Source organism: Leucoraja erinacea, chromosome 4 (genome assembly GCF_028641065.1).
Source record: "Leucoraja erinacea ecotype New England chromosome 4, Leri_hhj_1, whole genome shotgun sequence".
Classification (NCBI taxonomy): domain Eukaryota; kingdom Metazoa; phylum Chordata; class Chondrichthyes; order Rajiformes; family Rajidae; genus Leucoraja; species Leucoraja erinaceus.
In genome coordinates, this window is record NC_073380.1 from 97862948 (window position 1) to 97889811 (window position 26864).

The 26864-nt window shown below is 42.7% G+C and overlaps 1 protein-coding gene across 2 annotated transcripts in view; it reads left to right on the forward strand.

Moving 5' to 3' along the window:
• Positions 1-6422: 6422 nt before the first annotated feature.
• tmem65 (transmembrane protein 65) overlaps positions 6423-26864 on the forward strand; it is a 57600-nt gene continuing 37158 nt past the window's right edge. The window contains exons 1-2 of one of the 2 annotated variants that reach the window (XM_055634836.1): positions 6423-6851; positions 6968-7267. In XM_055634836.1, the coding sequence (XP_055490811.1) occupies positions 6976-7267 (292 nt within the window). In that variant the 5' untranslated portion in view covers positions 6423-6851; positions 6968-6975. Of the gene's footprint in view, positions 7268-26864 lie in introns of both variants that reach the window. The other variant, XM_055634837.1, reaches the window with a different exon arrangement.

Below are 26864 nucleotides of genomic sequence, written 5' to 3' on the forward strand. Positions count from 1 at the left end.
AAGGGGATGCTAAGTGACTCAAAAGACTAATTGACTCGCTGCTGCTCCTTTTTCTTAAGTTTCTTATATTAATTTATGTTGTTATATAAATAACATTTCCTCAATTTTAAGACTCAGAAACAAAGAGCTGCAGATGCTGGTTTATACCAAATATAGACACAAAGTGCTAGGGTAACTCAGCAAGTTAAGCAATATCTCTGGAGAAAAATGATAGGTGACGTTGTGGGTCAGATCCCTTCTTTAGACTGAAGGTGGGGGGGGGGGGTGTAGGAGACGAGAAAAGAGCTGGAGGCGGGAAAAGACCTGGACCAGTCAGGGCCAGCTCCAAGTGACCACAGGCAGAGTGGTGTTCTGGTGAGCAGAGATCCTATAGGTCAATGAATGCAGTTGAGGTATATCAGGTTATGACACTTATCCTTCACCTTTGTGGTTGCTTTTATTGCTTCATTCAAGATATGGGATCTTTGCTGGTGAGCACATTTTTGGCTAGGTGAAGGTGTGAACTCAAGATAGATACAATACATTGTTTTTAAGAAGGAACTGCAGATGCTGGAAAATCGAAGGTAGACAAAAGTGCTGGCGAATCTCAGCGGGTGCAGCAGCATCTATGGAGCGAAGGAAATAGGCAACGTTTCGGGCCGAAACCCTTCTTCAGACAATTACAATTAATACAATACATTACATACAATACAATTTGGAGAGCTGAGGAACTGGTTAAACGACTAAGGGAGAGATAAAGGGACCAAGGGGGGAGGGGAGGGGAGTGTAGGTGGAAATTACTTAAAATTAGATAATTCAACTGGATAGACTTGGTTTATACTCTCTAGAATTTAGGAGATTGAGAGGGGACCATAGAAACTTACAAAATTCTTAAGGGGTTGGACAGGCTAGATGCAGGAAGATTGCTCCCGATGTTGGGGAAGTCCAGGACAAGGGGTCACAGCTTAAGGATAAGGGGGAAATCCTTTAAAACCGAGATGAGAAGAACTTTTTTCACACAGAGAGTGGTGAATCTCTGGAACTTTCTGACGCACAGGGTAGTTGAGGCCAGTTCATTGGCTATATTTAAGAGGGAGTTAGATGTGGCCCTTGTGGCTAAGGGGATCAGAGGGTATGGAGAGAAGGCAGGTACGGGATACCGAGTTGGATGATCAGCCATGATCATATTGAATAGCGGTGCAGGCTTGAAGGGCCGAATGGCCTCCTCCTGCACCTAATTTCTATGTTTCTATGTTTCTATGTTTCTACATACCGTTAGATTATCAGCTACACGAGCGAAATATGAGATGCTGTTCCTCCAATTAGCGTGTGGCCTCATTCTGGCAACGGAGGAGGCTCAGGACAGAAAGGGAATGGAAGGGGAGTGAAATGGTTGGCAACCGGGAGATCCCATAGTGTTCAGCAAAACAGTTCCTGAGCCTACATTTAGTTTCGCCGATGTACAGGAGTCCACATTGGGAACAGGGGATGCAGTAGATGAGATTAGATGAGGTATATGTGAACTCTATCCCACCTGAAAGAACTATTGCAGCCCTTGGGTGGATTCCTGCTCCATTGCTGTGATGTGAGTTCGCACGACCTCACAATTGAACTGGAAGTCCCAAGACTCCTTCCACAGCTCTTCCGAAACCCATTTCCAACATTTACAAATCACCTTCCAGGCACAAACCACGTTGATTTGGGGGTATATCTACGTTTTCCTATCCTCCCCATCCAATGCAGGACTGCCAACATTAGGTGAGAGTTGGGAGTGAGAAATTGTGAGAGGCCAAGCAGAGGGAGCACAGTTGGGACTTTTTCAAATTTGATGGTTTAAAATCATGTTTTAGTGCATTGTAGAAGTGTGATTTCAATGTTTTTTGTTTAAAGTATTTTTAAGAGGTAACTTTTTAAGGGGTAACTTTTTTCACGTAAAGAGTAGTGGGTGTATGGAACAAGCTGCCAGAGGAGGTAGTTGAGGCAGGGACCATCCCAACATTTAAGAAAAAGTTAGACTGATACATGGATAGGACAGGTTTGGAGGATATGGACCAAAAGCAGGTAGTGTAGCTGGGACATGTTGGCGGGTGTGGGCAAGTTGCGCTGAAGGGCCAATTGTCACACTATATCACTCTATGACTACATTATACCTCCACTATGCGTGAATGCTTCAAAATCAAGTGGTCGAGTTTTATTGCCATATACTCAAGCATAGAAACATAGAAAATAGGTGCAGGACTAGGCCATCGGCCCTTCGAGCCAGCACTGCCATTCAATATGATCATGGCTGTTCATCTAAAATCAGAACCTCTTTCCTGTTTTTTTCCCCATATGCCTTGATTTCGCTAGCCCCAAGAACTAAATGTAACTCTCTGTTAAAAACATCCATGAATTGGCCTCCACTGCCTTCTGTGGCAAAGAATTCCACAGATTCACAACTCTCTGGATAAAGAAAGTTATCCTCATCTCAGTCCTAAATGGCCTACCCCTTATTCTGAAGCTGTGTCCCCTGGTTGTGAACTCCCCTGACATCGGGCACATTTTTCCTGTCGTTACGGTAAGTGAAAATCTAGCATGCAAGCAGGATGTTTTCTCCAACCACCCCCATTTGAAAGCCATTATCTTCCACCGCTCTACCCAGTGCTTGGTACCTACTTCCGGCAGCCATTGGTTGTCCTCCAGGATGCACCAAGCCGCAGCCTGATCCATGCCTGTCACCAGGACGAATTCGGCACAGAGACTCTCACAGCCGCGGCATAACGCTTCCAACGCCTCCGACGGCCCGGGACTCTTGCACTGAGGCTGCTCCATGGCCAGAGCTGCAGCAAGCGACTCGCCAGCCCGGCAGACACTCGCCAGCCCCAGCACCCCGTCCGCATCTGCCCCCGCCGCTGCTTCTGCTTCCATTCCTTCCTCCGCCCCGGCTCTCCAATACCCACGACCAGGTTGCTCAGAGCACAGCAGCGCCTCGTCCAAAGCCGGAGACATTGAAACATCCCTAGCCAAAAAAATGGGTGGGGGGGCTGCAGCCCCCCTGGTTCTGCAGCCCATGTACCCCTCTCCTGCCACTCGCCGGCCTCGCTCATGTCAGCAGCTTCCCGCAATCCCTTAAATTGTGACTTCCACGGGGAGCAGGACATGGCCTTACTTGCTGCGCTGGGTGACACTCATTCACTGCCGTGTCTCTCAATGTTAATTTGCATGAGGACATGCTTTGGAGGTGTGTGACAGTTCGGTCAAGTGAGAATAACAAAGAATAAGAATGCTACTGTCTTGTCAACAGACGTGTACGCAAGCAGTTGATATTAGTTTTGAAATTCTCGTTGATCACAGACTTTCTCACGACAGAGCGTGAGAAATTTGTGATCAGCGTGAGAGCGTGATTGGGCAAAATGCGTGAGTCTCACACTCAATGCGTGAGAGTTGGCAGCTCTGCAATGTCGATGAGAATCCGCAATAAAAAAAGAAACGAGCTAGATAGGACTCTTAAATTTAACGGAATCAAGGGATATGGGGAGAAGGTAGGAACGGGGTACTGATTGGGGATGATCAGCCATGATCACATTGAATGGCGGTGCTGGCTCGAAGGGCCGAATGGCCTACTCCTGCACCTATTGTCTATTGTCTGAATTACAAGTCTCTTATTTTGAAAGATTCCAACATAAAATATTAGCTGTGCTCTTTCTCAATAGATGTCATCGAAACTGATATGATTGTCCTCTCATGGAGGAGGCCTGTTCATGACTTTGTTTAATGTGGGGAGACTGGTGCATAGATAGCCACCACATGTTCCTTGACAGATCTGGGTCAATCTGTTCAATTTGCTTCAAACACATAACAACACAAAAATTAGTAATACAGTGACATCTTTATTTCGCCAGGCGGGTGTGGGAGGACAGCTCTCACAGTATGTAAACACCGGCTACAGTCCCTCTTTCTCCACACGCAGAGGTAATGTTCAATCAGATATATTTATACCCTAATAATCAGCAATTCAGCATTGTACAGCCTCTTGCCTTGTTCATATATGGTTAAAATCAGAGGATTGACAGGTTCTTCCGATAGAGGAAAGGTTAGCCCATATGTAGTTATGCTGAAGGAGCTATTGATTGCAGATTCAAGCACTCTTATTTTTTGATCTTGTTGATTAATTGTTTGTACATTACAATCTGTAGAGCAGAGGGTGTGAACCAAGTTGTCTGAACATCTTTCTGATTGTTTATATAATGGAGCAAAAATATCGAGTGTTATTGTGCTGAAATCTCGCTTGTGTAAGAGAAGAAAGGCAAAAAATTCATGTTATTGTGCTGTAATCTCGCTAGTATTTATATTATAGGACAAGACACTTGGTGTTTTGCAGAACTCTCGCTAGTGTAGTAGGAGAAAGGTTAGGCATTCATTTTCTAACTTCTAAATCTACAGCAGAATCCATTTTGTTTGTAACTTCAAAATCTTTAAACTTTTTCAAATCCAGTGGCATGGAATGCAAGACGACCGGTGACCCTTTTCTGCAGCAGCTTTAATCCACTTTCCCAGCCGTTGTGACGCTCCACTAAAGTCAGCCATCATCCTCCACTTGTTCCATCATTGAGGGCTTGGTTGGATTTCTCATTGTCAGAGACCTCTCCCCCGACCTTACTGTCATTGGTGGCTCTACCAGGCGCATAGCTCCAGACGGCATCGCTCTCAGGATCTCAGGACCACACAAGCTTCTCCACCACGACAAGGTGACAATCCACGGAGAAGTCAATAGATGTATCCTGACCTATTGAGTAGAAACATAGAAACACAGAAAATAGGTGCAGGAGGATGCCATTTAGCCCTTCCAGACAGCACCACCATTCATTGTTATTATGGCTTATCATCCACAATCAGTAACCCGTGCCTGCCCTCTCCCCATAGCCCTTGATTTTGCTAGCCTCTAGAGCTACATCTAACTCGTTTCAATTCATCCAGTGAATTGGCCTCTACTACCTTCTGTGGCAGAGCATTCCACAAATTCACAACTCTATGGTTGAACTTTTTTTTTCTCATCTCAGTTTTAAATGGCCTCCCCTTTATTCTTAGACTGTGTCTGTGACTCTGTGGAGAGTAGTTTTACTCTCTTGAACCAGGGACCATAGTTTAAGAATAAGGGGTAGGCCATTTAGAACTGAGATGAGGAAAAACTTTTTCACACAGTTGTGAATTTGTGGAATTCTCTGCCTCAGAAGGCAGTGGAGGCCGATTCACTGGATGCATTCAAAAGAGAGTTAGATAGAGCTCTTAGGGCTAGCGGAATCAAGGGGCATGGGGAGAAGGCAGGAACTGATTGTGTATGATAGTGTATGACACTGATTGTGTATGCTTCCCAGAGCTATAGCGGCTCTGAACCGGCCCTGCTGAGTGCCCCCCACCCCCATGGACTGTCTCCCTCGGATGGTCACGTCGCACAAACACATCTGCACTTTAGTCTGTTTGAACTGTCTTGACTATTTTACTGTTGTAATGTTCTTTTTACAAACCATGTTCTCGAGGTGTCTAAATCTAAATTTTATTAGTTATTTAAGTTATGACATCGGATGGAAGCTGCATACCCAAATCTCGTTGTGCTTATGTGCAATGACAATAAAATATATTATTATTATTATTATCAGCCATGATCACATTGATTGGTGGTGCTGGCTCGAAGGGCCAAATGGCCTACTCTTAGGTATGTTACAAAACCTACCTGAATCGTCATTGGGAATCTGCCCTCAGCCATGTCGGCGATTTTGGCGCTGTTTGGAGGGGGCGGGTTTAAAACGCGATTTTTACTAGGCTGTACTAATCGCACATGTTCAGCCTAGTAAATCATTAACGAAAAATCGCTGCAAGACCCGGTCGCAAAAGGTATTATTAGTTTTATAGGCCTCGATAATATAGTTATAATAGTTTTAAAATTACTCTCTGATTTCGCAACCTCTCGCAGCCCCAGGGTTTATAAAGCATTATTATGTACCTTATTTTTTATTAAATCAGCCCTATGATCAAATAAACGAATGATTGGTGGTTTGAGGGCACTAATGCGCTCGAAGGAACCCACTAGAAAGCCAAATGGCCTTTACTTTTGCACCTCTTGTCGATGTATCCTGCCAAAGCCTGACTTGTTCTATTCCCCCAACTCAGTAAACCCAGGGTGCAATGTGCGCAGAAAAATCACCGTGGAAGAACTAAAGTGGAATAAAAACATTTAAATAAAACTGTCCCGCATTTTTGCGCACAATTAAAGATCACATTTTTGGGGAATTTGTCAGTGAGTTGGGCGTCTACCCCAAGGATAGTCGTTAATCACGTCATAATCTGAACGACACGCCCAGTAAATACTAACTATGAAACTAAGCCAAACGCAAAGTGTTGGAGGAACCCAGTGGGTCGGGCATTTGTGGAGGTGATGGACAGATTACATTTGGGGTCGGGGTCTTGTTCAAACTGATGAAGTAGGGTGAAACCATCTGGGGGGAAAAAGAAGTGGGATCAGGACAAAGCAAAGCCAGGCTGATGCAAAGATCATAGAGCGGCTGATGTCTGACACACACTTTCCACGCCGCTCCTCAAGCATGCATGGTTGGCCGCGCAGAGAATGCCGGGAGTTGTAGTCCCCGGCCCCATCGAGGCGCTTTGTAATTCGACCAGGGGAAATACAATGACCACAGTGCTTCGCGCGGGGGGCGGGGTTTAATCTTGAGCTGTCATCTGCAGCCGCTGGGAGTAACCCAGGGCTCGCGTGTCAGCTGACTTGGAATGTTCAGACATTGGATTCGAATTTAGAATTTAGAATTAGAACGCGGTGCTGTCCGGCCGGCCCCGACAATGTTACATTTGGCCGGTGCTGGCTCCTGACCTAGTGCAAGGCAAGGACTCTCTCTGTCTCTCTCCCCCCACCCACTGCTGCCTTTCTCCCTTGCCTCCAATCACCGGACAATAAGCAAGACTTTGAGCTTTTATTTTTGCAATCGCTTTCTTTCAGCCTTCGCAATGCTGCTGAGGAGAGTTCTTCGCCCGTCCCAGACTCTCTTGTGCAGCGTCGGCTTTGGGAGTAAAACTGAAAGGAGTGGATTCCTCCCTCGTGTTTCACCGCTCGCTCGCCCGACCACCGCGGAACCGGCTCCTTGCCGACAGGGATATGGCACTCACTCGTCTAAGGAACCACTGGAGCCGCTGTCCACGGCGCATGGAGCCCGCGACTTTGTGTACAGCCTGCACTCCAAGGAGAGGAAAAGTCTGCTTGAGGAGCTCCAGAAATTCGAGTCCATTGCTGCGGAACAAGGTGAGAGGGCAGATGTGACGGAGAGGACGTGGCTAGAGATGGGAGGGCGAGCGGAAGTACACACGAATAACTCTTGTAAATGGATCGTTACAAATCTCTTGGGTAAATCGGTGAGGGGTAGGTAACGCTGGAGACGGGCTAAGCCGCATATCGGCCGGAGAAGGGGACGTTGTGTTTGGGTAGTACGCTAGTTGGTAACGTGCACACGTGGCTGGGATGAGGGAGCAGTTCGGACACAACGAGTAGAGTAAATGGACAAATGCCCAGGCGCGAAGAAGTCAGTACTTGGTCATTCTGATGGAAAATATGAACATTCGGGGAAATACATTGGGGGGATATTTGTAAGTTCGTTTACCTGTGGTAGGAGGTCAAAAATAGATGGGTATAGATTAATGTGAGAACAATGAATTTTAAAGAGGATTTAATCTGATAGATTTTTTTGAACCGTGTTTGGTTGATATGTGGAACTCGCAGCCAGACGAGGTGGTGAAGGAAATCACTGCATTTCAAAGACGTTTAGAGAAGTGCTTCAACTGTCAAGGCATAGAAGGAAACGGACTTAATGCGGGGCAAATGGGATTTGTAAAATGGGCAATACTCATTTCGAAATTACCCCTAAAAACTTCATTCGAGGTTTTGGGGTTACGCGGACTGATTTGGAGGTGGGCGATTTTCACAGGGATTTTCACATTTTTCTTGGCAATGTCAACGCGCGAGGGTGTAACAAGTCTAACACGAAATGCTGGAGTAACTCAGCAGGACAGGCAGCATCTCTGGAGAGAAGGAATGTGCGATTTTTCGGGTCGATACCCTTCTTCAGACAAGGCTGCCGGAGCGATTAGGATTTGCTCTTCTAAAGTTGCCAAATCCAGCAGCTGTTCATTTCCACCAATTTATTTCTAAGTTTCTTATTTTCCCAAGTATCTTTTTTATTCTTCCCAGTTTGTTCGTTCATAGTCTGTGACAGAAAAATATTTCCATCGCAGACTGCGTTCATATGTGTTGTACAATATTTAAATCTGGAGTTGGTGTTAGGGCACTTCAGGAAGATTCAGATCTTATTTTTGATAAGATTATACATTCGGGCGTTGTAAATATAATTGGTAAGAATTTGAGTCGAGCTGTTCGGATCATCGTTGAAGTAACGTTAGTGTGAAAAAAATGACGGGGCAAGCCAGATGCTGCCCAATGTCCCCACAAGTTGTGTATCAAAACACGAATGGGAAATGGACCATTGGTATCAGCAATGACGCTAGTTCGCACTGTGTTGCCCATCCCTAGGGCTAAGGTCGGTGGGACTGGTCGATGAAGTGTAGACAAAGAATTATTAGAAAAGGGGTAAAAATGTGACAAGGATGACGGAATGAGTCGCCACCCTGGTTTAATTTATAGAATGTAGCCATGTTCTGCAAAAAAAAACACAGTGGCACTCGTTGACGGGCTGATTGTCTTATTCTGGTACTATCAACTTCGACCCGTCCCTCGGTTTATTGAGTCTGTGGAGGGCGAAGTCCGGCGCCCGGCGAAGGAGGCAGAAAACATTTGTTAGATAACATGCTGGAGACACTCAGCACCTTAAGTGCTCAACCCTCAACCAGAGAGTTTCCTTCTCCAGACGCTGTCTGACTGCCGAGCATCTCCAGCAGTCTGTCTTTATAGTCCCGATTTCTACCCACTATTGGGACATTGATTACTTGATCGGCTTGTTTGGTCGATTTTACCTTTTTGCTCGGAGGAAGCGTGAAACTGCAGCAACCGGTGTAGATTTACTGACGCTGCATATCGGAGAGAGATTATCAATTGGTTTCAACCTTGCATTTGGGCATCCCGGCGGTAACAGCCACTGAGTTACTCTAGCACTAGCACTTTTTTTTTGTAAACCAGCATCCGAAGTTCCTTGTGTCTCCTCCCTAGTCACACTGCACCTTTCACCTCCATCCTGCACTCTTCTCCCATCCCCAATTTCCCCTTTACCCTTTTATCTCACCTCTTTCCTCACTTCGCTTCTCCCCCTCCTCACCCATATCCTTCTCTCAGCATTACATTTCACTCGCATCTTTTCATCCTTTTCACATCTAGCCTTTGCCAGTGCAGGAACAGGCCCTTCAGCTCACCGGGTCCGTGCCGACCAGCAATCCCCGCATATTAACACTATCCTACACACACCAGGGACAATTAAAAAAAAAAAAACATTTACCAAGCCAATTTACCTACATACATAGAAACATAGAAAATAGGTGCAGGGGTAGGCCATTCGGCCCTTCGAGCCTGCACCGCCATTCAATATGATCATGGCTGATCATCCAACTCAGTATCCTGTACCTGCCTTCTCTCCATACCCCCTGATCCCTTCAGCCACAAGGGCCACATCTAACTCCCTCTTAAGTATAGCCAATACGTCTTTGGAGTGTGGGAGGAAACCGAAGGTCTCGGAGAAAACCCACGCAGGTCACGGGGAGAACGTAAAACACCATACAGACAGCACCCGTAGTCGGCATCGAACCTGGGTCTCCGGCGTTGCATTCGCTGTGAGGCAGCAACTCTACCGCTGTGTCACCGTGCCGCCCACAAGCCATCCAACTGCCAATCACCCCCTCCATTTTGCCTGTATGCATCTATCACTTCCTAGCTATGTCCTGCACCCATCTCCCCTTTCCAGCTTCCTCCCTCTACTCGATCAGCCTGAAGAAGGGTCCCAACCTAAAACATCACCTGTCCATGTCCTTCAGAGATGTTGCTTGACCCACTGTGTTACTCCAGCACTTTGTATTTTTATTTGAAAATCCATATTAGAGAGGATTCTTCAGAAGAGGGTTAGCTCCCATTTTGAAGAGGATGGGTTAATTTGGGACAGTCAGCATGTCTTTATACATGGTAGGTTGTGTTTTACTAACGCGAATTAGTTTTTTGAGGAAGTGACGAAGGTGATCAATGGAGAAAGTGCGGTGGATGTTGGCAACATGGATTTTAGTAAGAAATTTGACAAGGTCCTCCATGGTGGGATGGTCCAGAATATTAAGATGCACGTCATTAATAATGACTTAGTCGTATAGATTCAGAACTGGATTGCTGCTAGCAGAACAGAGCGTTGTGGTGGAAGGACAATATTCATTCTGGAGGTCAGTGACCAGTGGAAGATTTGCAGATGACACCAAGATTGCTGAGGCTGCAGATTGTGAGGAAGATTGTATGTCAAGGCATACAGCAGGATGCAGATCAGCGACAAAAATGGATGGAGAAGTGATAGATGGAGTTTAATCTAAGCAAACGTGCAGTGTTGCACTTTGCGAGGTCAAATGTATGCTGACAATGTACAATTATAGGCATGACCCTTTAACAGCATTGATTTACAGAGAGATCTTGGAGTCAAAGTCCATAAATGCGTGAAAGTGACATCACAAGTAGATGGAGTTGTAAAGAAGCCATATGGTTTGCTTGTTTCCATAAGTCGGGGCATGGAGTATACGAGTCAGGAAGTCATGATGCTGCATTATAGGACATTGGTTTTGACCATATGCCTTTGGAGTGTTGCATGCAGTTCTGGTTGCCTAATTACAGGAGGGATGTAGAGGTTGTGTTCTATGTTCTAAATGCTTAAAATGTTATTTACAATGACAGAACATATCTGCATCAACTTTATTCCTCGTCAAAGTGACTTTGTTTTCTTTTTCACGTCTGATAGTAAAGATCTTACTTAGCCTGGTTGTTATTTCTTTATATGTGGTCCAGTCCACTTCTTTGCTGTGCATGTCTTATGCACAGTCTTCTTCACACCGCATCAAATCCATTCATATTGTAAGATCAATGAATGGGAACAGAACATCTTGTGGGGCCTGGTGATATTTATCAATGATTTAGCATCATAAAGGCTGGCAGTATCTTCAAAGACCCACACCATCCTGGCCACACACTCATCTCCCTGCCACCTTCAGGTAGAAGGTACAGGAGCCTGAAGACTGCAACGACCAGGTTCAGGAATAGCTACTTCCCCACAGCCATCAGGCTATTAAACCTGGCTCGGACAAAACTCTGATCATTAATAACCCATTATCTGTTATTTGCACTTTATCAGTTTATTTATTCATGTGTGTATATATTTATTTTATATTATATGGACACACTGATCTGTTTTGTAGTAAATGCCTACTATGTTCTGTGTGCTGAAGCAAAGCAAGAATGTCATTGTCCTGTCAGGGACACATGACAATAAACGAACTTGAACATATATAACCATATGACAATTACAGCACGGAAACAGGCCATCTCGGCCCTACAAGTCCGTGCCGAACAATTATTTTCCCTTAGTCCCATCTGCCTGCACTCATACCATAACCCTCCATTCCCTTCTCATCCATATGCCTATCCAATTTATTTTTAAATGATGCCAACGAACCTGCCTCCACCACTTCCACTGGAAGCTCATTCCACACAGCTATCACTCTCTGAGTAAAGAAGTTCCCCCTCATGTTACCCCTAAACGTCTGTCCCTTAATTCTGAAGTCATGTCCTCTTGTTTGAATCTTCCCTATTCTCAAAGGGAAAAGCTTGTCCACATCAACTCTGTCTATCCCTCTCATCATTTTAAAGACCTCTATCAAGTCCCCCCTTAACCTTCTGTGCTCCAGAGAATAAAGACCTAACTTATTCAACCTTTCTCTGTAACTTAGTTGTTGAAACCCAGGCAACATTCTAGTAAATCTCCTCTGTACTCTCTCTATTTTGTTGACATCCTTCCTATAATTGGGCGACCAAAATTGTACATCATACTCCAGATTTGGTCTCACCAATACCTTGTACAATTTTAACATTACATCCCAGCTTCTATACTGAATGCTCTGATTTATAAAGGCTAGCATACCAAAAGCTTTCTTTACCACCCTATATGAGATTCCACCTTCAAGGAACTATGCACGGTTATTCCCAGATCCCTCTGTTCAACTGCATTCTTCAATTCCTTACCATTTACCATGTACGTCCTATTTTGATTTGTCCTGCCAAGGTGTAGCACCTCACATTATCAGCATTAAACTCCATCTGCTATCTTTCAGCCCATTCTTCCAAATGGCCTAAATCACTCTGTAGACTTTGGAAATCCTCTTCATTATCCACAACACCCCCCATCTTGGTATCATCTGCATACTTACTAATCCAATTTACCACACCTTCATCCAGATCATTGATGTACATGACAAACAACAAAGGACCCAACACAGATCCCTGAGGCACCCCACTAGTCACCTGCCTCCAACCCGACAAACAGCCATCCACCATTACTCTCTTGAAGTGGCAAATGAGCTTATTCAAAAATGACAAGTTTATTCATTGCTCATTGGGTCAGGTGAGATCTCCAATGGATGCTCAATGAGCTCTGAGTAATAAAAGCAGAAATACTGTAACCTTTCAGAAGGTTTGGAAGCAGAAACATTTTAGATTTAAAGTTTAGATTTTGTTAACATTTTAGATTAAAAGTTATTCGTCAGAACTCTCAATGGTCCCTGAAATGCTGAGCAGGGTAAAGGATAGTTTCAAACAGCTAATTCTATCACAATAGGTTGTGAACATTGATCCTGATAGATCTGCTCTGTGGTCTCTCTACAAAGAGCTTTGCAATGCAGCATATGAGCTGGCCAATGTCACAACCCTTTTGAAAGAAGTGAATGTGTATTTGATCTTTGGCCAGGCTTACAAATGTGCAGGTTGCATGCATTAATTAATGAAGTATTTATTTTCTGAATTTGTACAACTGTGTCTATCACCACTCCAGATATCTTGTCAAATTCAATTTCAAGCATTTGATGATAGCTTGAGGCAGTGTTGAACAACATGTAACATTAAGAATAATACTGTCTAAAATTAATGGGTGCAACTTTTCCAAGTCTCACATTTGGGATAAAGTTAACAATATTCATTACATCATCATGTTCATTATATGTGACTTATCAAACGTCACCCATAAAGGGCCATTTTCCCCACTTGTTTTATTCGTCCTTTTCTATGTCTTTCAAGTATGCTGGATAAATAATTCTAACCAAGTTTGTTTGGGCAAGTAAGCACACTTATATCTTGTCTCTTAATGAATTGTTTGGTGTCTTGCATGATAGTTTGCAATTGAGAATGCTTTGTCAAATTCAAGATGTGCCACTTATTGAGACGTGATTCTGTGCTGTGTTGAGGGATATAGTGGTTGGTTGTGTTGCTTTGGATATCAGATTGGAGTCTGTCTTCAATTTAATATTTTGATGGTGATATCATTTGCAACACAGCTCTCAAAGTGTATAGAAGGCAGGGCAAGGCATGTTTATTTATATAGCACCATTCGTGCAAACAGCAATTCAACCCTTGGTGATGTAATTAAGTTCTTCAAGTCATGCAAGTGGAGTTTTTTTTATTAATTGCCAGCCTCTTTCTTCCCCCCTCAAAGTGGAATACACATCAATCACAATCATGACATACTTTATTAGCCAAGTATGTTTTGCAACATACAAGAAATTTCATTTGCCAAGTCAGTCGTACAAATAATAACAACAGCACACCAAATACATTTTAACATAAACATCCACCACAGTGACTCCTCCACATTCCTCACTGTGATGGAAAGCGAAAAAAAAGTGCAGATCCCTTCCCTTCTATGCTCTCCCATAATTGGGGGGCCTTGAGCCCTCCGTTCACAGGATGATCTTGACTCCGGTACCCAGCTGGCGGCGTTTGAGCCCTCCGCATCGGGGCAATCAGCTCCTGCATCGGGGGGAAGTCAGCTCCGGCGATCAGACCCCATGTCGGGACTGGTCGAGCCTCTGCGTAGTTGGAGCTCCCGACTGGTCTCTCCCGAGACTGCGAGCTCGCGATGGTAAAGTCCGAAGGCAGCGGTTGGAGCGATCCCAGGCAAAGGATTGATTCGACCCGCGGTGGGGCTCAAAGTCAGTCTGAGGAGGCCTCCAGCTCCATCGATGGCAAGGCAAGGCAAGGCAAGGCAAGTTTATTTGTATAGCACCTTTCAACAACAAGGTAATTCAAAGTGCTTTACATAAAACATTTAAAGCATTGGAAAAAAACACATATAAAATGGAGGAACAGCACCTCATATTCCGCCTGGGTTGCTTGCGTCCTGACGGCATGAACGTTGAATTCTCCCAGTTTTGCTAGCCCTTGCTGTCTCCTCCCCTTCCTTAACCCTCGAGCTGTCTCCTCCCATCCCCCCGCCCTCGGGCTCCTCCTCCTCCCTTTTTCCTTCCTTCTCCCCCTCACCCCCATCAGTCTGAAGAAGGGTTTTGGCCCGAAACGTCGTCTATTTCCTTCGCTCCATAGATGCTGCTGCACCCGCTGAGTTTCTCCAGCAATTTTGTGTACCTTCGATCTTCCAGTGTCTGCAGTTCCTTCTTGAACACATATAAAATGACATTTAGATGTAAAACGATTATTAGATTATTCAGATAAAATAATTACAAAATTAAAAGCAATCAAATAAAATATTTAAAATAGAATAAAACCAGGAATAGAAGTTACAGTGCTGTGTAGGTAATTAATAAATTGTATTGTTTACTGAAAGGCAGCGGCAAACAGAAAAGTCTTCAGTCTAGATTTAAAAGAGCTGAGAGTTGCAGCAGACCTGCAGTTTTCAGGGAGTTTGTTCCAGATATGTGGTGCATACAAACTAAATGCTGCCTCTCCATGTTTAGTTCTGACTCTGGGGACACAGAGCAGACCTGTCTCAGACGATCTGAGAGGTCTGGGTGGTTCGTAGCTAAGCAGAAGATCAGAAATGTATTTTGGCCCTAAACCATTCAGTGCTTTGATGGTAGGCTGCAGAGCTACAGGGATGCAATCCGGGAAGGTAAGAAACTGGGGAAAAAAACCTTTCCCAGATGCCCTCCCCCTCCTCCACGTAAAACAAACCGGAGAACATTTACACATACTTTTAAAATGCACAAAGAAAAGACGAGAAAACAGACAGACTGTTGGCGGGGCTGCCAATCATGCGACGTTCCTGGTGGTCAGTTTTTTAAATATTGTTGCAAATATAGTGCTCCAATATTTAGCAACAAGACTGAGTTGAGGTTGTGAAATCTGCTGCAGGATTAGATGAATCTGGGTCAGAGAGATGGATTGCAAACCTCTGGGATTATTTAGAGGAGGCAGGAGTCCGAAGGCGGAGACTGGCAACTCCACCAAATGCTAAAATAGAGGTTGCGGACCCTGGAAGTAGGAATGCCGGTGACATCTCGACTCGCGTGGTTGGCGGATTGAATAATTTAGCCTATTGTGTTAGAGGCTGGAAATGTGTTATCTATAATTAAACTGCAGAAAGTTAAAATACATTGACAGCTTTAGTCATTTGCCAGCATGGTGGCCGAGTTAATAGTGATGGGGATTGAGGTTTCTTTTTAGGCATGCCTGCAGGTGCTGCTCCCATGTAGCTGCAGCATGTAGAATATGACCAAGGTGGAACGTCATTGAATTGCAGAGGTGAATTATGTTGCTGTTGGTTATTTAGGAATTGGTTGACATTGAACAGAATGCCAGGCACACAAGTAATGGATGAATAGAGGGCTCCCCAGGGTTACAAATGAGCTGACTTGCAGAAATTTGACCTTGCACAAATCCTCTCGTTGATATTTAAAGCATTTTACGATCAGGTAATAATAAAAGTTTTAGTATTTATCAATGACTGGAAACGGTATATGTTCCATTAGATTAATTGTGGGGAGGGTTTGGATAATTATTCAATAAAATGAAAGAATTATAGTACGTGTGTGCAGAGTGATTATGATATGGATTACTATAGAAAACAGGTATTTCTGGAGAAATTGTGCTATGAACATCTTTCAGGAACAAAACCCATGTGTAACCCAGTGCCTGTACAAACATTGCATGATGCAGGTTCAAGTGTAATTTAAACTAGGACTTAGGAGAGGTGCTTGTGGGTGAGGGGATTTCCAATAACAACATTCTGGGGTTGTTTTACAATTGGTCCCAATATCAAGATAAAAATACAAGTCTTTGAGCATTGATTAAATTTGACGACCTGTAATGCACATTGTGTCCATGCATTTAAAGCATGTTAAGATAATAAATCACTGCTTTGGAGTACAAGAATAACAATGAAATATGTTTTATTGATCCTTGTGCTTCAGTGAGGGCTTTGGTAAGAGCACGAAAATATACTCGCGATGGGTGGTCTCTTGGTACATATTAGTCCTAAATATTTTCGGTGCACTCAAAACCTCCCCTCTTACAATCATCAAAATGTTTTGAGTTAATCTTCGAGGTGGACAGATTGCTGCAAATCGTAATAACTGCACAAATACTCCTGGGAGGTGAGGTATGTTACCCAGACATCGCATCAGCATGTGCTCTGACCTATTTAAAAAAAAAACTCCTTAGATACTTGTCGGTTCCAATATGGTTTTATTCCTATATGGTTTTATTCCTAGCCATTGCAACCACATAAACTCTACCAAATTCTGTATTCCTCAATTGTTTTCTTTTATCATAGTTTTCTTTAATCATAGAGTCTGAAGAAGGGTTTTGGCCCGAAACGTTGCCTATTCCCTTCGCTCCATAGATGCTGCTGCACCCGCTGAGTTTCTCCAGCTTTTTTGTGTACCTTTGTTTTCTTTTATCAGTTGGTGTTTTATCTGATGTAAAATAGTGGATTCTAAAATAAAGCACAAAATACTACAAAACTTCAGCAGACAATACACAATAGATAATAGAGAATAGGTGCAGGAGTAGGCCATTTGGCCCTTCGAACCAGCACCGCCATTCAATGTGATCATGTCTGATCATCCCCAATCAGTACCCCGTTCCTGCCTTCTCCCCATATTAGGCAGGTTAGGCAACAGAAGAAAGTTCATTATTTAACTGCACTACTTTCTCCACTAATGCTGCTGGGCTGCTGAATATGTGAATTATTTACCATCTTCACTCCCCAGGCAGGCATTGATTGGTGTTTGTTCTTGATACTTTTCAAGTAGGAGGAGATTATTGGCCAATCTTTGCAAAGAGTGGTCCAATATATTCCCTTGCCTCTAGTCTTCTCCGCGTAGCACTACAAGTTTTAATCTTTTTTAATTCCAGTGGCTACATTGAATTGTTGAGATTGGATAAGGTCAAACACAAAATGATTTGCATATAATGTCGTGCGCTATGATTTCTAAGTTATTATTACAATGTAGTAATAAACTGAGAATTTGTTCGTAGCCAGTTTATTTCTCGTATAATTATTTGGCAAATATTTTTGAATTATTGTAACATGCGTCTCTAGAGCCCCCCCCCCCCATGTACAAATTTACAATATTAAAGGATCTGAAGATACATTGAGAAATAAATAAAAATGGGACATAAATGGTGTTTTATGATAAATAGCAGTTTATACAATGTGTTATATACAAATGCATTGATGATGGAAATGCACAATGCCAAAATGAATACAAGTTTCACTGCAATTAAACCATTTTTCGCATTTGTGGTTTACTTGACTTGGCATTGATAGCAGTGCTCAAACTGAGCACGTCTGATGTTAGTCCACTGGTGGCCCTGTCCCGATACCTATTCTGTCAAAGTCCAGTTGCCTTTCAATTGCCTATAAGTTTTAATAGAATATATCTGAACCTGAATTGCCATAAATAGTTGGACTCGTGTAAAGCATTTAAATCCCATCACCTTTCCTTCCTTGTGTGAACCTATAGCTTCCCACCATTACTCAAGCAGGTCATGTTTAAGAAGTCAGTCAGCGTCGCTTCATTTTCAACATGTCTCCTGTAACAACGGATTAAATTATGCAATGGCCTTGGAAGAGCTGGACTGGAAAATATCAAATATATAGTCTGGAAATTACAATAAACATTATAAAAGGACTTATTTCCTTCTGCCTCTGAAAAACTGGCTGTAATTTTAAGAGGTGCGGTGGTGGCAAAGCTATGTAGTAAACCATAGGATTTTATGGCCATCCTTAATTTTTGAATTGGCTCTCAAGTCAGGTTACGTAGTTGAATAGGCAGCAGAATTATGAGCTATGGTCTTTTATGTGTTTGTAGTCATCATGTGCAGTGTTTAATTAATTTATATTCCAGGAAAAGATACGCATTGATCAGAATTGCTGTCCCTAGTATTTGCCAAGAGTTGTGTTCAATTTTGGAAAGTTAATCTTCTTTGTGCTTTTTAATCACTCAAACTTTGACCACTTCAATCCTGTTTGCTTGCAATAACTAACTGTTAAACAGATGTTTGCAAAAAAATAAGAAGAGTCTTGACCCAAAACGTCATCCATTCCTTCCCCCCCAGAGATGCTGCCTGTCCCGCTGAGTTACTCCAGCATTTTGTGTTTACCTTCAAGTAAAATTAATATTTAGCGTGGCTGTCAGTTTTATCAGATGGTGCACATTTTAAATCTTCACAATTTCCCCCGTCATTAGTCTGTGATGCAGTTATTTTATATTGATCACAGTGAGATTTTCAGCCATTCTGCAAAATACCTATGAGTGTGTTTTCGAGGTCAGTACTGATTGATGGGATAGGTGCATGGTGCCTAATCATTACTGATGGAGAATGTAGTGGAGAGAAAAACGTCTTCACTAAAAGGGTTGTCATTTGAAGTTGCCTTTATTAAGAATTTGTAACTCGGTCAAAACTGCTTTGGAAATGCCCCATCTACACAACAGTTGGTGCTATTAGTGTAGTAGACAATTCTTGGATCTCTGCAATTTTAAATAGTGATGTCAAATCCATAATTTTCCAAGGAAGCTAACAGTAACAGCTACATTATAAAAATCCATGCAATCCATGGATATTTTATGAAAGTTTTTTTTTAAATTCCACTGCTTTCAGCCAAGGGCTTGTACACCCTTGAAAGTAAGGCTCCAAGTCAGTGATTTCTGCATCTGAATAGAGATACAAAAATTATTCCCACCCCATCATTGCGACAGCTTGTTCTGCTGCATTTCTGCTTCTGATTATCAGCTGGCAGTTCATTATAAACAAAGTCTCAATCCGAGGTTAACTGAAGACTGTATAAAACTGGTGATAGGTCTTCAAGTTCCAAAGTTATTTTTGTTTAAATACTTAGATTTTTGCAAATGGGAGATATTAATTTTAAATTGTTTTATCTTTCCACAGTGAGTCAAAAGGCAATTAAAACTTTTTTTTTGGGAGCAATGGGTATAGCTGAAAATGTATGAGTGATCTTGAATAAAATATAATTAGATTTCCGCATCGTATTATCCTATCTTTCCTTTTTTCAGCTATCCAATCTAATCTGTCTCAACCACTAGCCCAGGAAATGAATTTTGCAACTCATTACTTTCTGTGGGAAGAACTACTTGTGCTTTCTGTTCTAAACCTCTTCTGATTGATCTATTTGTATTATGTTGAGCTAGACAGCCTTAAGATTCTTTCAACCTGTCTTCTTGCTTCATCATTTGTGTTGCATACTTATTTTATAGCTTTATTAAGCTCTCCACTTGACAAATACAGTGACTAATATATATACAAAATGCCACAGAATATTTCATATCCATTTGGGTTATTGAAGTACATGAAATGCACTAGGGCTCACTGATAGAAAAGCAACTTCTCATTGCGTTCAGGTGATTGCATAAGCAGTTGCCTGAAGGAGAGCACTAAAAGTAGACTGCACCAGTTTCGCCTGATTACAATGAATGGAAAGTCAAAGTTCAAAAATGCACGAATAACCATTGGAATTTAAACTTTCAGATATGTTAACAGCTTCCCATTCAAGACTTCAGATAGAATCAGGCCATAAAGCCATCACATCAAGTTGTATTTTAACTATAACAGTATCACACAGCAAGAAATAATCTGCGAAAGTCTATTTTGGGAGGCCAGATGGTGCAACGGATTTTGCTGCGAAAGCTTCAATGCTTTGATTAGACATCCTTTACAGTTTTAATTTTTTTTAATGTAATGTTTTGGTTCCTAGCCAGGCTTCAACCATTTGATGGTCAGAATGCGGCATTCTCCTGTGAAACATTTTAGGATGATTTATTGATGGCATTGAGGCAGAAACTCCAGTAATCTGGTGGCCTTTTTTCTTTGGTCCAGAACTTGCAGATTTGCTGTAATTTGCTGTAATTCTGACTAACTCCAATTAATACTCGAATGCTTGCATTTCGCTATTTTAATGCATTCACGTTATAGGAGTAGAATTAGGCCATTCGGCTCATCGAGTCTACTATGCCATTCAATCATGACTGATCTCTGCCTCCAAATCCCATTTTCCTGCCTTCTCCCCATAACCCTCGACACCTGTTCTGTTGCTCTCTTAAAAATCCACTGACTTGGCATCCACAACCCTCTGTGGCAATGAGTTCCACAGATTCACCACCCTCTGATTAAAGTAGTTCCTCCTCGTCTCCTTTCTAAAGGAGCGCCCTTGAATTCTGGGGCAATGACCTCTGGTCCCAGACTCACCCACCAGCAGAAAAATCCTTTCCACATCTATCCCTTTCATTATTCTGTAAGTTTCAATGAGGTCCACCCTTAACCTTCTAAACTCCAGCGAGTAGAAGCCCAGTGCTGTCAAGCGTTCATCAGCTGGGCTCAATTTCAAGAGAGCGTTAGATTTAACTCTCAGGGCTAAGGGAATCAAGGGATATGGGGGAAAAAGCCGGAATAGGGTACTGATTTTGGATGATCAGCAATGATCATATTGAATGGTGGTGCTCAAAGGGCCGAATGGCCTACTCCTGCACCTATTTTCTATGTGTCTAATTAGTTTTCTATTACATAGCAATATAACAAATTTTCTAGTGAGCCGACGAGCAGGATATATCAAAGCACTCCAAACGCTGTCTCTGGCCACAACCCACCTGTGTTTCGAGTCCATAACCATGGCCCTTCCTCTACCCTGGACCTCTGGATCATACCTCGAACCCTACATCACACTCTGGACGCATTCTCCGGGGTGATCCTCACTAGAGGCAAGTCTGCCATCTTCAGCATACCAAATTTCCCTCGCTGTCGCCTACACATAATACAATTTTTTATTATCTCTCTTGCGGCGGAATTAGCCTTGATAACCCAATATTTTTAACGAAGTTGGGATAACATGTAATTTTTTTTCCTCCATGTCCAATCTGTTCATGAATATGTCATAATAATAGTGTCGTTATGTAAAAGTCCTTTGGGAGAATGATAGGACATTTAGCTTCTTCGGGCATTGCCAATTTATTTAGGCGACTGTTCATCCTCAGACCTCCCTCCAATACTGGGTCAAGCTTGTACAATTGACTGTTTCTTTTCACCCATGGACCCCAGCTTCCAGTGTTAATATTTCTTCTTTGTATTTCTGTCTTTGACAGAAAGAGATGATCGCATTTTCCACCTTGAGGAGATCATCAAGACGTAAACTTTGTACACCACATGATGCTTCAAAAACTTGCATCTGCCTTTCAACATTTTCTTTTCGTATATCAGGAGTCTCTTCTAGGATACTTTCTGTAATTTGTCTCCTTTTCCAAGCTGACAGCTATAACCTTGTTTTCTATTAAAGAAACCAGGCTACTGCAGTTATCAAATTATTCCATGATGAAAAGTGGGCAATTAAATTGTTCATGGTGTCATATGAATCTTCAACAATCACATTCACCATAATGTTTTGTTTAATTTCCCAATCATTAGCAGAGATTTCACATCCGAGTTCAAGCTTTGGCCATTCTCTGCTTGGCTTCCAAAGAAACCCTGGTCCATTGATCCATCTCTTGTTGCTTAGAAAGCAATCCTCTAGAGGCTTCGTCCGCAGGATTTTCTTTTGTGTTAATATATTTCCATTGTGAAACATTAGTAACTCCTAATACAAAAGAGACTCTGTTTGCTACAAATGTCATAAAGCGTTTGTTTTCATTGTTGAAGCATTTAAGAACCGTAGTGCTATCGGTCCAGAAGATGGATTCTTCCAGTTGAAATTGTAGTTTCTTTTGCAGCATTATGTCAACTTTAACAGCTAATACTGCCGCAGTAAGTTCCATTCTGGGAATCGTCATCTGTTTTCAGTGGTGCCACTCGGGATTTTCCAATTAAGAATGCAACATGTACTTCTTTGTTATAATTTTCCAGTCTTAGATGTGAATCAGTACCGTAACCACTTTCACTGGCATCCGAGAAATGATGCAATTGTGCACTTCTGATTTTACCAAAGTTTTTAGGCTTTATGCACCGATCCACCTTGAACTTTGAAATCTTATGGAGGTCTGTTAACCATTCTGTCCAACGGTGTGAGGAAGTTTACGTTATACTCTCTTCCCATCCAAGTTTTTCCTTACAAAGATTCTGTAAAATTAACTTGGCTGGCAGTGTAAATGGTGCAAGAAATCCCAAAGGGTTGTACACTGAGCCAATCACAGATAAGATGCCCCTAGTACATGGTTGCTCTTGAATCGACATTCTGAACTTGAACACATCCGTTTCAACGCACCAGTGCAGTCCCAATGCTCTTTCCATTGGCAAATTATCTTTGTACAATCCAACTCTTTGGTTTCTTTGGCTTTATCATCTGGTGGAATACTTTCCAATACAACACAATTGCTGCTGATCCACTTGCAAAGCGTAAATCCTCCCTTATTGCAGAGAAAGGTCAGATGTTTTACCATTTGGATTGCCTCCTGTTCAGTAGATATGGATTTTAAGCAATCATCCACATGGAAATTATTTTTCCAAGTGGACATTACCTCCTCTGGAAAATAATCTTTATTGTCCTCTGCGCTCTTCCTTAAAGCAAAGTTAGCACAACTTGGAGATGACACTGCTCCAAAGAGATGTACCTTTCATCCGGTATTCAACAAGATCTTGCTGCACATCCCCTTCAGGCCACCATAAGAATCGCAGTTAATCAATATGCTTACCAGCTACTTTCACTTGATGAAATATCGATCTGATATCAGCCATTAAAGCAATCGGTTCCTGTCTAAATGTAATGAGAACTCCAATGAGTGAGTTGGTAAGGTCTGGACCTTGCAGTTGTTCTACATCTTGGCAGGCCAAATCAAAATAGGACGTACGTGGTAAATGGCAGCGAGTTGAGGAATGCAGTTGAACGGAGGGATCTAGGAATAACTGTGCGCATTCAAGCTCACCGTCAATCTTCAGAGCTTCTTCAAAGATAAGTCTTCAAAACACAGGCTTTTGATTAATAAATTCTTTATTGTTGATGAAAAACAATGAGGTACATCCAAACTTCTTCCGACTCGTTACTATAATCTTCATCGAACACCAGCTTATCGCTTTGAACGTTAGAAAACTCCTCGTGTCTCCGTTACACTTCGCAAGGTCAAAGGGTAAACCTTCTCCATGCTCGTTCCAAACTAAACTAAAAACGAAGCTTCTGCGCAAGCCTTAGCCCCAAACACGCCCTAAAATACGTCGTAAATCCCGCCACAATATAACGGGCAGTCTGAAATTTAAAGACACATGCCATCATTAATGACACACAAAACAAGCCAAATGGTCACTACAGGCTGGTGTGCCAAACAAATGAATGAGCCAGATGCTGAACTATGAGGATTTCTCAACAAGTCAACACCAGGTTATTGGGATTTTCCTAAAAATGATGATTGTTGGGCAACTTGATGGAATCAATTAGTTTTCCATTACATTTTCTATCTTATTTTGGTATTTGTTCGTTTCAAATGCTTGCAGGTGCCTGAATTTATTAGCAGAATTACACATAATGTGAGGGGCGTAGACAGAGTCGGAGAGTGAAGACACTTTTTCTTCAGGCGGATGGATTCAAGAACTAGATGGCACAGGTTTAAGACAAGAGAGGAAATATGTAATGGCTACCAGAAGGGCAACTATCGCCCAGAGGATGGTCGGTATATGGAATAAGTTACCAGAGGAAGAGGCCGAGGCAGCTACAATAACAACATTTAAAACACATTTAGAGAGGTACATAGATAAGGAAAGGGATATAGGATATGGGCTGAACATGGACAAATGGGACTAGGGTGGCTGGACATCTTGATTGGCCTGGATTTGTTGGGCCGAAGGGCTGATTTTTATGCTATAATAACTCATTGACTTTAAGCCTATACCAAGAAGCTGTTAGCTTATTTCGTTCAGGGAACTGCAAATCATGGTTTATACCAAAGAAAGACACAAAGTGCTGGAGTGACTAGGTGGTTTAGGCGGCATCTTTGGAGAACATGGACAGGTGATGTTTCAGATCCGACGTTTCCCAGACTGAAGAAGTGGCCCGACCTGAAACATCGCCTATACATGCTCTCCAGAGATGCTGTGTGACCCACTGAGTTACTTGTGTCTGACTTGTTTTGAATGGTGATGGAACAAATGGCTTTATTGATCAGATGGTGTTTATGAATTTTTTTATTTTTTTTAACTCGACATGAATTGGGACAGTTTAATAAAATAGATACTTCCAGGAAGCAACTGCCACAATCCAGATCTAGGCAGAGGTCTATCTGTATGTACATCCTCCATTGATCAGCTTTCCTCAGTTGTCAGCAGTCTGCCAGCAGGATAGGGGGAGTGCTGGCTTGTGTCTTCTACTCTCAAGTGACAGGTCCACACGTTTTTAGATAATTGCTTTGTGGGAGCTGCTGTCCTTCACGTAAATCATTGGGTCAAATACACATTGAAATATGGCATGAAAAACACATGGAGAGTTCCCTGTATATTGTCTAGGTTTTCTTCGAAATCAAGTATTAAAATAAAGCCACAAAGTGCTGGAGTGACTCAGTCGTTTAGGCAGCATCTCTGGTGAACATGGTCAAATAAATGATCCCTGGGATGGCGGGACTGTCATATGAGGAAAGATTGAAAAGACTAGGCTTGTATTCACTGGAGTTTAGAAGGATGAGGGGGAATCTTATACAAACATATCAAATTATAAAAGGACTGGACAAGCTAGATGCAGGAAAAATGTTCCCAATGTTGGGTGAGTCCAGAACCAGGGGCTACAGTCTTAGAATAAAGGGGAGGCCATTTAAGACTGAGGTGAGAAAAAACTTTTTCACCCAGAGAGTTGTGAATTTATGGAATTCCCTGCCACAGAGGGCAGTGGAGGCCAATTCACTGGATGGATTTAAGAGAGAGTAAGATAGAGCTCTAGGGGCTAGTGGAGTCGAGGGATATGGGGAGAAAGCAGGCATGGGTTATTGATAAGGGATGATCAACCATGATCACAATGAATGGCGGTGCTGGCTCGAAGGGCCGAATGTCCTCCTCCTGCACAAATTTTCTATGTTTCTAAAGTAGAATTACATGTCTTTAATCACTGGTGTGAAGTTCCACACTGTACAGATGTCGAGCTTGCCTACATAACAACCCATATTTGATATTGTGTGAAATATTGCAAGATATTTGAGGTCCAGTGAATCAAATTCTGCTGCAATAATTAATTTTTGCCCTGCCTCATTTTGTAAGTTAACATTTATTATACAATAAGTTTATTTTTCATTAAAGACACAAGTCTAATTTTAAAAGCACATCCCCATTGTTGTTTGAATATAATAAGAATTGGAATGGTATTGCTTTGATCCTTGTACAATCAAGTAATTTCATTGACGTGAATAATAACATTACTTGGCTATGGTGTGTGGAGTTACTGAGAGGAACAGCTGCAACCATTAAAAATCAGATAAATGAAGATTGATAGCATATAGGCGCTGTCAGTGCCATTTGCAAGAATTTCCTTTGCAATTGGAACTATCATCTCCATTTTCTTCAGTAAAGAACATTTGACCCAATTCTGCACCAGTTTAATTCCTCATTCCTGAACTTGTGCCTGGCCATATGGAAGAATTGTAGGATAGTTTCCAAAAGTAAAAGGGCTACGTTGATGCGTCAGTGATATCCTTAAAGTTTGCATCTCTAAAAGCAGCATCTTGACAGATAATACATGCTTGATTCAGTTCCCTCTTTTTCATTTTCAAATTGGCATTGCATCAACTCCAGGATAAATGCTGTGAACAAAGACAGCCTTTGTACATGGCCTTCATAGACCTGACAAAGGTTTTTGAGTCGGTTGACCGCCAGGCTCTTTCGCGCATAGTATCAAGGTACGGTTGTCACGATAAGTACATCAGAATATTGAGGCTTCTGCAAGATGGCATAAGGTGCAGTGAAATGTAATTTACCATGCAGCGTTAAGGGCCTGTCCCACCAGCATGCGATTGCATGCGTCTAACGTGACCAAACGTGGTGGCTTGAGGCGTATGGCCTTGCGAGGCTGGTCCCACTTTGATCGCCGGAGGCGTATGGAGTTGTGCGGGGCTGGTACCAACATCGCACGGGGCTCCAAAAATCTTGCACTGTCCGAAAATCCCACGCGCCAACGGCCTGTCGGCTCGCAGCCGCATTGAGGCCGTACGCAGTGCCTCGATGTCGTACACAGCGTTTTGATGGCGTATGGCTAGCATGTGGCATTGCGCGATGACATCACCGCCCGGCGTGCCGTTGCGTGATGACGTAACCGCCCAACGCCGTGCGATGTCCAAATTCAGTCGGCCCGCCTCCTGTCCAGCTGATTGGTGAGTATGATGTCGGGACCAGCCCCGCACAACTCCAGACGCCTCCGGGGTTGGAAGTGGGACCGGCCCCGCGAGGCCGTACGCCTCAAGCCACC